This window comes from Triturus cristatus, chromosome 10 (genome assembly GCF_964204655.1).
Source record: "Triturus cristatus chromosome 10, aTriCri1.1, whole genome shotgun sequence".
NCBI lineage: Eukaryota > Metazoa > Chordata > Amphibia > Caudata > Salamandridae > Triturus > Triturus cristatus.
The window spans coordinates 461147047-461159142 of NC_140593.1; the positions used below are offsets into that span (position 1 = coordinate 461147047).

The following is a 12096-nucleotide window of genomic DNA, read 5'->3' on the forward strand; positions in this document are numbered from 1 at the left end:
CGTGGGTTTTTTAAAAGTGTGTTCGGCAACCGACCTGCAAAGTTCTTGGGAGTGGAGTCAGGTTTTACTGAATTCCGATTTTTTTTATAGCTTTCATTGAGTTGGCCGCAACGAAAACAGGTTGGGAGTAGCAGGCTCTATTAGATTTTTAATAGTAGCTTTGTAGAATCAGTGGTACCTTGGAAGCATATGGTATATTTCTGGTCATGTGATTTCCTCCACTGTCATCCTAGAACTCTGATTATATTTGTTGTGGTTTAATATATGCTAGTAGCTACATAAATGTAAAAAATAACCTACTCGCCAAATAACCATTCAAACTGATATTTTTAAAAACTTGGTTAAAAGATGACATCAAAGAAATCTCTGAATGATTATTCTGAACGCTCTGCCAAAGTCTATTGGCGACCCAAGTAACACTGAAAACTGCTAAACACACCCTTCATCACTTGCCTAGTTTGTAGTAAGCAGCCAAGTCATGGTACATCACTACCATCAGGGAAATTTGAAATTTTATTACCAGTGTCTGCTAACAGAAAGATTAACTATATTTATGAAACACTGACTTTTGAAAAATAAATAGGAATCTTAATGTGTTTTCTTACAAGTTGTAACATTTCTCTGTATGTAGCAAAACATTTAACTCAGCTGCCTTCAACAGGAATTGAAAATAAATCTGAGCATTCCTTGTTTGACATTTTACATAACTTGTGCAGTCATGGAAACCAATAGAACATTTTTTCCAATCTTTAATCATTTAAGTTTTCATATATACTTATTTACTTCATGCAACTTACCTCTCCTATTTCCATAAGTGGTTCATTGATATCTACACTTCCATAACCATACTGAAGATCAGCCTCTGTTAGTTTGTTCTTCTTTATGAACTGTGTGTTAAGATACCTACAAACAGAAATTTAAAAAAGTCAAAGAGTGAATTAGAAAGTATAATAAAAGTCAGCTAACAAGAAACAAATGCCATAACGCAACTTCTGTATTTGAGCTAGTTACCACCATCTTAATCACTCTCAGGCTGTGAGAACAGGACTATAGTTAAAAAAAAAGTCCTAAACAGAGCAAGTGCCTAAACACCTCAGAAGAGAAGAATTTATTCCGCAACTTTCCATGTTTGTTCAGTTCAGGAAACAAACAATCAAACCATATGATAAATAGGTCATAACAAATGAATGGCTAAAGACAAAGCATGAACCTATGACAACACTGATGAATGTACAAATGATATCAGGTTTACTTATTAGAGAGACTGCTTGTATGTCTCTTTCTCTGTGCAAGATTTTGTAATCTATTTCCAAATTATTTTTTGGGACCTTATGACAGCTATTTTACTTTCTTTTAATGGAATGCGGCTTCTTATAATCGTGCTTTGCTTTACCCCCAGTGGCAATTTTTAGTTTGGGACCGCACTGAGTCCTTTTTTTATGCTCTTTCTGGTGGATAATCTATCATACACACATTCCTTACCTTCTGAATCTCCCCAGACTGGATCCAGAATCCTTTGCAATAGCTACTGAGTGCTTACAAGTGGCACCATCGTCCTCCGTCGCAGCTCCATCCTGCCTCCGGACATAACAATATAAATGCATATGGGTACTAACCCTGTGCAGTGACATCAGCTATGTCATATCTTCCCCACACCCTCAGACTTGAAGTGTGGCTGATAAGAATACATGTGTACTGGCAGGGTGAAAAGAACTAGCCTGGGATCTTATTATCACTGAAAGTCCACTCCACAAAACGTGGAGGCAGACAGGCAGTGAGAAATCTGTGGATAAATAGAGTAACCACCAGAAAGAGAGTTGCTGAAGCCAAGTAAAGTAATCTTCAGATGGATACTTGTAATCATAGATTTCTCACCTTGTGAATCAGTAAAAAAGAAATGCCCATTCCGAGGAGGTGTGTCCAAGGAGTGGGATTATACCAAGAAGTCCTGCAGGACTAAGTGAGCATTATGACTCATCTTGCAAAGTTGAGAATCAAGTAAGATTTATCCACCTGTCAAATGTCCAAATCTGGAACATCCCAAGCTAGGGTTTTGTTGCCGGCTTTTATTTTGGTGGCATGAGCCTAGCGGTTTCAGGAGGATCCTTCCCTGTCAAGGTACAACTATTTGATGCAGAGGACAATCCGTCTGGACCACCTTTTCCTTCATCACACCAGGAAACGCAACAAACAGGGAGTATGATGGATTTCGCCACCACAAAAAGTGACACAATCGGTAGAAAAGAGACACAGTTCCCAAGTACCTACTTATCAAGAACAAAAAGGTAGCATATAGAGGTTGAACTGACAAAGCCTGCAGCTTGCGGACACAAACATACAGAGGTAATGGCAAAAAGAAACCCAGTTTTCCAGGTCAAGAAACTCAGAGTACATCTACAGAAAGGCTTGAAGGAAGCAAACATCAAAAAGGTCACAATTCAACTATGGCCCCACTGCATTACAAACAAGCAATCAGGGAAATCAAGTAAAAGGCATTTAAGAAACACACCACAATGGGTGACATAACTTATGAGGGCTGAATAGGCAAACAATGAAAGGCCTAAACGGCTGATAAAAAAAAACGGTTTACTGTGCCTAAACCAAAGCTTTGCCGAGCCACAAACAACAGAACATCAAGACTATTTTGCCTGTAGGCGGCCTACAAGCCTCTCTTCACACTCGGTGGCAAATTTAGCCCAACAGCGGTCGTGTAGTTCCTATAAAACCTATACAGGATCTGCGCGTTTAGACAACATATACTGCGGGCTTGGTGCCCAGACTGATTCTAGGCAATCCCACACATTATGTTGGCTTGTAAACCAGCTAGCTCACAGTGCCACTAGAAACCCCTCTTATTAAGGAGAAAATAGTTCTTGGCAACTATCCAACATGACAACCCTGATCCCTCAGGACCGTAGAAACAGTGTACTACTTTTCGCTCAGTCACTCGTGCTCACTTAGTGTCAGAGAGATAGAGAGAATAAACAGTAGGGACGTTTTCAATATGTATTTATAGAGCAGTCGTTATACTAGTGTAAAATAGGTGTGCTGAAACAATCATTAGACAGTAACAGATATAAATGATTAGAAGCACTAAGAAAGTGAAATTATGGTCGATTTCTACCATTTTTCTATAACCATGAATATAGGCAAGTATATAAAATACATGACAATAAAAAGTGTACTCCTATGATGCTATCCTAACTAGATGTATCTAAGAATACCTAGCATGTATGTAGGTGTTAAGCCAAGAATCCCTCTAGGATAAAGTCAACCCCATTACCTGAAGTGAGAGACTGTGGGACCCCGTCTTGGTCTCAAGTTGGACACCCCACAAGGGATGTCAGACCACTGCGAGCTGGAGTATATGCATGCAGGGTCTTTAGCGTCTTGAGCCAGTGTGTCGGCATGGAAGTCCTGATCTCCTCTGACTAGCTTAGCAAGATGTGATGTTTATATACCCAAAGGTACCCCCAGGGGTTCTACCTTGCTGTACCATTGTCAGACTTAGGATGACGTTGGGAATGAACCTTGTACATAGTTATTATGCAGGAGATGGTAGTCCTGCGGAGGTTCCAAGGATCCTCATGCATAATGTACGGGGCTAGAAAACCCCACATTTTGTAAGCAGTACTGTAAAGGGTCAGTCCTAGCAGCCCGTTATGTATGTAGCGTAGGGACGAATGTAGGTGAAAGGTTGGGATGTTACCCTGTCCTATATTGGGATACCTATATGGAATATAACACAGCCTGTATAGCTAAACTAGCCACAAGGGTGAGAAGCCAAAATGACATCTACTACTTCGAACAGAAGACAAAAACTTAGATATTGGTTCTGCTCAATCTGCACACCTGGAGGTGTAGGTTGCAGAGGTTAGCGTGTAAAACTATGCAGTACTACTGAGACAGGAGATGAAGTGGAGGGTTATGCTCAAAATCAGAAGTTTGCAGTAACAACCATGGAAAACTAATCCTGGGAAATCAAAATGAGCGATGCTTGTTCTTACCTGACTTTCTGTGTCACCCATATAATCAGAGGCAAAATGTACAGCTGACAGAGGTCCCAAAGAAAACTGGATGAGTCTCCTAGCAACCCCTGAATGGAAAACACTAGGAAGCGAGTGATTTCAGTGGTGGCAAAAAAATCCTACCCAATTGTAATACCTCCGGGTGCAGAGGCTACTCGTCGTCGGTAAGATGACACCTGCTGAGTTTATCTATCATAATGTTGAGGTATTCCACTAGATGACTGATCATCAGGGAGATCCTGAGATGTGGAAACTACAGCCACAGCCTCAAACCCTCCAGACAGAGTGTCCCCTGACCGCATGCCACCCTGCTTTTTGAAGTATAACATTGAACCTCTGTTGTCCGTTGACACCTGGATCAACCTGTCATTGACGGAAGGCAGAAAGGGCTTGAGAACCAGTCTGATGGTACACTGCTCTTGTAGATTTAGATGACTGTGCTGCTCCACAGGATACCAGTGCCCTTTTATTTGAATATTGTCCGGGTGAACTCAACCAAGAAATTATACCTCCGTTACCACCGTGACTTCCAGAGAGGGTAGGGAGAATGGTCTGCCACAATCAGATTGGCATTGGTCGCTTACCACTGGAGATCCTGAGCTGCGTCGTTGGAGACATGGATCTTGTATGAAGCATAGCCCCAATGTGGGGCCCAGTGAAGACACAGATTCCACTAAAGTGCCACCAACTTTGCGGTACCAGCAGGAAGCATGATGCTGCCATATTATGAAGCCTCAGAACTACCAAGGCTGGAACAGCATCTGCAACCGGGTACATCAGAATCATAGGCTGAATGTATGGCTCACTACAGAGGTGGTAATGGCTTTGAGGTGACCCTGTCCAAAACAGCCTAGATGAACAAGTTACTTACCTTCGGTAACGATATATGTGCAACATTGTACTTTCATACAGAAACTGCATATGTTTTCAAGTTCTGTTCTTTTCCTGGGTTTTGGTCTGAAAACGCTAGACACGGTCAAACAACCATTCCTGTTGTAATTCTCTCTGGTTAGACACTAGCACCTAGACATAACACAAGAATGAAGCTGTTTGTGAACACACATTTTGTCATATAATTGAGCATAAGAGTTTGAGAAAACACACTGAGCGAGGGTGCTGAGACAAGTTTGCTACGTTAGCTGAGGTGTAGAACGTCCATCTGTGTATGCTAAAATATGGGGTCTGCCACTAATCCCAGAGATATTTGATATGTAATCATCTAGTTTCAGTAGAAGAAGAAGGTGGGTGAGTTTTAGGCTACATATGCCTATAACATGACGGTGCTTTTTATAGTATATGGTTCATTAGCCATCCTAATAGTAGTTTGATATGCATTTGTTTTGTAATTGTGCCACTAATGAACAAGTTACTTACCTTCGGTAACGATACATCTGTAAGAAACATTAGTTAGTTAGATTCCTCACCTTAGAATATCCCCAGGCGTCAGGCTGGATCCGGAAAGATTTTTCGTCAGCAATACCCTTGCGCGTCGCTAAGCGTCGTCTGTGGCTCCGCGTCCGTCGTCGTGATCGCCGGGATGACGACGGAGTACTTGGACACCGCCCTCGCGCGCTGACGTCAGTTCTTGTATATAGCTTTCCGCGCCAGGAATGCAGAGCCATGCAAGAGACCGACACTGGTGCCAAAAATTCTAGGGCCCTGAAAGGGATGACCTCAACCCTAGATATCGGTACGCAGAACGGGGAGGATGGGTGGGGCGGTGAGGAATCTAACTAACTAATGTTTCTTACAGATATATCGTTACCGAAGGAAAGTAACTTGTTCATCTGAAAGAAACACGTTAGTTAGATTCCTCACCTTAGAATAGATACCCTAGCAATACCAACCCCGGTGGTGGATCTGCGAACCAAGATCACACCAGAAAGTCCTGGAGAACAGAACGGTCAAAGAAGCCGTCTCTCCGGACTTGGCTGTCCAGGCAATAATGTTGAGCAAACGTGTGCAGCGAGGCCCACGTTGCTGCCTGACAGATGTCCTGCAAGGGGACTCCCCGGCCCAGAGCAGTTGTCGCCGTTGTGGCCAGAGTCCTTAAAGCGCTCCAGCGCACTATCCGCTTTGTCGCCAAAAAGGAGACTACCATCGAAGGGCATGTCCATGATGGTGCTCTGGACATCCCCAGAAAAACTCGTGGCCAGAGTGGAATGGGCCCTCAGCCCTACAGGAGGTTCCTTTTTAGCCAAGGAGTAACAAGCTTTGATACACAAAACGATCCACCGAGAGATGGTTCGCTTGTGCACCGCCCGCCCCCTTCTTAGCGCCCATGTAACCAACAAAGAGTTGGTCGTCCACCCGGAACTGCTTGGTGCGGTCCAAATAAAAGGACAGCGCCCGTTTTGGGTCCAGACGGTGGAGCCTCTCTTCCTCTTTCGAAGGATGCGGAGGCGTAAATAAGGTGGGCAACGTAACAGACTGCCCGATGTGAAAGGCAGTTACCAGCTTTGGGAGAAATGAAGGACGAGTCCTGAGAACAACTTTGTCCGGATGGACAGAAAGAAAAGGAGGGTTAGAAGAGAGAGCCTGGAGCTCACTCACCCTTCTAGCAGAGGTGATGGCTGCCAGGAAAGCAGTCTTAAGCGTCAAGAGACGAAGGGGACAATTATGAAGTGACTCAAAGGGAGCGCACATCAGAAACGTCAAGACCAGATTCAAATCCCACTGAGGCATTACGAAAGGGACAGGAGGAAACACGTGAGTAATGCCCTTAAAGAAGCGAGAAACAACAGGGGATTTGAAAAGAGAAGGCTGATCAGGAAGCCGTAAGAAAGCAGAAATAGCAGAAAGATAACCTTTAAGGGTGCCCAGAGCAGAGCCCTGCTGGGCCATGGAAAGAAGAAAGAGGAGAACCTCAGAAAGAGGGGCGGAAAGGGGATACACAGCCTTTGCTGTGCACCATGCCACAAATTTGTTCCACCTGCAGGCGTATACCGATTTAGTGGTGGGACGCCTGGCTGCCAGAATAACATTACAGACTTCAAGAGGCAAGTCAAATCTTATGGTGCAAGGATAGTACAACAAAAGTTATCATCTAAAACTTCTCCTTCTGAAGGGAACAAGTTCAGTTATTAAAGATTAGTCTAAAACTCTCATCCTTTTTTGGGACCAGGAAGCAATGAAAGTAACAGTACATTTCGCGTCTGGTATAGACTTGACATTCCTTCTGACAAGTAACATCATCTCTTGGAGGGGATACTGGAATTGTCTGTTGATGTCTAGATGTACATAGGAGCAATATAAAAAGTGGGGTGCCAAAAAATGGAGTGAATTACCAATTTGAACATTAAAGAGGACATGCTACCAGATGCTTGCTTGAGGGAAAACTAACGAGCACTGGCTATAGATGAGGAAAGCAGTAGTGGTCTTCTTTCTTTGATGCTGCCTCTGGCACTAGTGCTACAAAAAGTTTACGTTGGTTGCTAGATGCACTATGACTGCTGCCACTCGTAAAAGGGGAGCACCACCTTGGAATAAAAGCTGAACTTCCTGTAATGCTAGCTGAATAGGAGGAAGAAGGATAAAAAAGCAAGCTGTAAGCGGGATGATTGTGAAACTCTACAAAGACATCTGCCTTGTCTCCAGAACGTCTTGCCCCATCAAAGGGCACAGCTATTTGTGATGCTGGATGTCTTCAGAGAATCTGGTTGACTGTGTGCAGACGTGTCACCTGACAATGTCACTGGGGCCTACTGCAAGAACAACCAGGTAAGGTTGTGTCTAGGCCACAACATGGAATTTGCTTAGCTGCATCTTGTCCTTCTTAGACTGTTTATACAAAGGAATAATGCAGCTATTTGGGCAACACAGGTATAACCTTACAAAACATGTCTCAGAGCATGGGACTATAGCACCAGAAGGATCAAACTGAATTCAATAACTGCAGTGCCAGACAGTCCAAAAACTAAACTTTCCTGTCCATTACATACATTTTTTTATACTCCCTATCCTAAGAAGTTGCAAAAAATGAGTTCCGATTTAACTTGAAAGTGGAGGCTTGTACCACAAGGCTGCCCGCAATAGATCACTGTGTGCTAGACTATAGCGCTTAGCAATGCGGCAATTAACTACTAGCACAGAAAGTGATTTACACCAAGCGGCTATAATCGGTCCAACCAGAGCATTGTTAAATCGCAATAGGAGCTCTGAAGTACAAGGTCCAGATTCAAACTTCTGCGGCACCAATTACAACTTGTGAAAAAAGCATTTTCTTTGGAGGGAGCCCCAAAGGATAATCAAGGAGGGAGGGGCGTGGCTTGGAGGCCGCCGAGCATGGACGCGTGAGCCCTGAGCTCCGTGCTGGCCGTGCGATTTATCCTGATGTAACCCTCGCTGGCGGTGTCTGCGACCCGGGAGGGGGCTCCCCTGGACGGAGAGGAGTTGGCCGACTGCTTGGATTCTCTGCGGCGGCGCCGGGCGCTGCCTGGCGCGGAGACTGCGAGGGACCTGCCTGGTGGGGACCGGCCATCTTGCCTGCGGCCTGGGGCGGCTCTGTCATCCCCGGAGTTGCGTGGAGCGCGGCCCCGCCGGAAGTGGCAGAGGACTCGGCGGGGGCAGCTTGCGGACCGCGCTGCGGCTTGCTGGCCCTGATCTGTGCGGGCGGAGCGGAGTCGATCCCGGCGGGGGACAGTGGACTGTGAGAGGCCGGGGGCAGCGGCAGAGCCTCTGGAGCCGGGGGCGCCGCCGCGGGACCCGTGGAGCTGGTGCCGGCGAGGTCACGGGTGAGCGGGGACGCGCCTCTTCGGGGCGCTGGCGGTGGATTATGACCCGCGACGGAGGACCCTGGGGGCGATGGGCGACCCTGTGGTGCTGAGGGGACCCCGCCCCTCCGAGTGCTGGCGTGCGTGACCGTCGGCCCGCGGGAGGGCAGCCGTGGACTGGACCGGTGGTGCCCCCTGCCTCGTGGCCCTCAGAGACGGTGGGTGCTGTGCCCTTGTTGGTGTTGGCGCCGCGCGTGCTGGACCTGTGCTTCCTGGGCGGCGGGGGGGAGCCCTCGCTTGGTGAATTGGACTCGAGGCTGTGTGGTCCCCTGGCGGCGCTGGACTGGGAACAGCGCCGGGCTCCTCCTTACCGGCCTCACCTCGGAGTGCACGCGACCGGGTGCCGCGATTGTGCACCTGCGGCTGCCCGCTGATCCCCTCCTGCCTTGCTGAGACCGCGGTGGTCGCCCCTGCCCCGGGTGCGGCGGACGTGGACTTGCCCTTCCTGGTCCTGGTGTTGTGGGTCCGGGGGGCTCCTGGGACTTTTGCCGCTGGTCGGGGAGATCGGGGCTGGACTGTAGCTGAGGCCCGAATATGGGGAAACCGCACCGGGGCCCAGGGGGGGCTCCGGCTGAGCACCAGGAGAGCCCGCCTGACTCTCAGGCTCCGGGCACGGATGGCGCCTCGGCGGCGGTACTCCAGCAGCAGCAGCTGGATCAAATTCTAAAGGCCATATCGGATACGCGGGAGGCGTTGGGCCGCGACATTGCGCAAGTGTCCACAAGTCTTGGATTTTTGCGCGCCGATCACGCCAAATTGGTTGACCGCGTCACAACTGCGGAACACAAGTTGGAGACGCTGGAGCCTGCCCAGAGGGCGACGGAGACCTCACTGAGTGACTTGGTGCACAGGGTGCAGCTGTTGGAGAAAAGGGCTGAGGAGGCAGAAGGGCGCAATCGGCGCAACAACATCCGGGTGGTGGGCCTTCCCGAGAGAATTGAAGGGGACGATATGGTCGAGTTCTTGGAGAAGTGGCTGCGAGAAGTGGTGGCGCGGGAAGGCTTGTCGCAGTTTTACACCTTGGAGAGGGCCCAGAGGGTGCCGTTTCGCCCTCCGGCGGCGGGCCGCCCCCCTAGGCCAGTGGTTGCACGCCTGCTGCACTATAGGGATCGTGACCTTATACTGCGGAATGCTCGGGCGTCAGGCCCGTACAAAGTGGATAACGCTGCGGTCTCTCTTTATCCTGATTACTCCCAGGAGGTCCAGCGGAGTCGCTACTCCTTCATGGCAGTTAAGAAGGCTCTCCGAGAGGTGGGGCTCCAGTATGCTCTGTACTTTCCGGCCCGTTTGAAGGTGATGGTGGATGGGACTTCAACGTTCTTTGACTCGCCGGATGATGCCTAGCAGTGGCTGGAGCTGCACCGCGCCGGCGGGGACGGCCCTGGTCGGCGAGCCCCGGAGGTGGGAGCTGGGCAGCGGCTACGCCGGGGCCGCCGCAATAAACAGCGTGCCAGGAGTGGACGATCGCCGCCTGCTTCTCAGACGGAGGTGGAGAGGCGGGCGGCCCTGCAGGCGGTCTCTGCTATTTCTGGAGCGGCGGCGCAGCCGGTGGGTTCGGGCTCCCGGCGGACATCCTCGGGGGCGGACTCACCGGGGTCGGAGGACGCTGGGGAGGATGTCGAACTCCTGTCGGGGGTGACTCCCGGAACTGCCGATGGCCTCTTGGATGAGTGACACTACTGCCTTCTTTATGGATTGCGACTATGATTGGCATGTTGAGGATGGCGCAGTGGGTGATGGAGGGGGCTTTGCTGCCGAGGGGCCGGGTGGGGGTCTTGTGGTCCAGGGGGGCCGCCTGGGGCGGGACGCCGCCGGGAGGAGGGGAATGTTGTGATTGAGGCCTGACACATCTGGTGGGCTGGTGGGATCGCGGTCCGGCTTGTGCTGGTGCTAGGTCACCCCTCTTACCTCACACTTACTGTGAGTTCCTGGTAGCTACCAGGGGGACTTTCACCGTTGGGACAGTGTTTGGATGGGTAACTATGGTTTAGAGCCTGTTCTGGGGAAGGGTGGGATGGGGGTTTGTTGGGGATGTTTTGCAGGGGGGGGGGGTATGTCAGTGTGCCCGCTAGGCCGGGTTGGATTGTGCTCAGTTGTATTTTTCAGTATGGCGACCCGCCTTGAGGTACGATGCAAAAACCAAAGGAAATGATGGACGGAGTGTTGAACATTGCAAGCACTCACCCCCAGTCAACTGATCTGGGTTTAATCCATCACTGTTCTTTAGCCCACTCTGCCACCCCAGTTCAGACATGGCCATATGCAAATCAGTCTGACCCTGTGCCTCTTGGGAACAGTCCAGCCCGAACTGCCAAGCCATGTCTTCCCTGGACCGGAAACAAGCTTCCTAGGACCGGTTTCTGGCATTTCAGCCGTCTTCAGCCAGGCTTGCTTGAATCCAGTGGCAAAGTGAGCAAGGGACTCACGTCTGAGCATACCCTGCCAACTTATGGCAAACAAAGCAAAAACCAAAGGAAATGATGGACAGAGTGTTGAACATTGCAAGCACTCACCCCCAGTCAACTGATCTGGGTTTAATCCATCACTGTTCTTTAGCCCACTCTGCCACCCCAGTTCAGACATGGCCATATGCAAATCAGTCTGACCCTGTGCCTCTTGGGAACAGTCCAGCCCGAACTGCCAAGCCATGTCTTCCCTGGACCGGAAACAAGCTTCCTAGGACCGGTTTCTGGCATTTCAGCCGTCTTCAGCCAGGCTTGCTTGAATCCAGTGGCAAAGTGAGCAAGGGACTCACGTCTGAGCATACCCTGCCAACTTATGGCAAACAAAGCAAAAACCAAAGGAAATGATGGACGGAGTGTTGAACATTGCAAGCACTCACCCCCAGTCAACTGATCTGGGTTTAATCCATCACTGTTCTTTAGCCCACTCTGCCACCCCAGTTCAGACATGGCCATATGCAAATCAGTCTGACCCTGTGCCTCCAGGGAAGACATGGCTTGGCAGTTCGGGCTGGACTGTTCCCATGAGGCACAGGGTCAAGACTGATTTGCATATGGCCATGTCTGAACTGGGGTGGTGTAGTGGGCAAAAGAACGATGGATTTAACCCAGATCTCTTGACTGGGGGAGAATGTATGCATTGTCAGCATTCCGTCCATCATTTGTTTGTTGTAACGCTTTTCGCCCTAAGTGGGATGGGTATTCCCAGACGTGGGACCCGTGCTCACTACGCCACTGGAGTCAAGCTATCCTGGCTGATGACGGCTGATAGCCAGAAACCGGTCCTAGGATGCTTGATTCCGGTCCAGGGAAGACATGGCTTGGCAGTTCGGG

General features: G+C 49.2%; 1 protein-coding gene across 1 annotated transcript in view; it reads right to left on the bottom strand.

The window, feature by feature from the left end:
• Positions 1 to 12096, bottom strand: part of CUL2 (cullin 2) — a 537998-nt gene that overhangs the window by 350145 nt on the left and 175757 nt on the right. The window contains exon 5 of the mRNA XM_085631872.1: positions 798 to 903. Within this exon, the coding sequence (XP_085487998.1) occupies positions 798 to 903 (106 nt within the window). The remainder of the gene's footprint in view (positions 1 to 797; positions 904 to 12096) is intronic.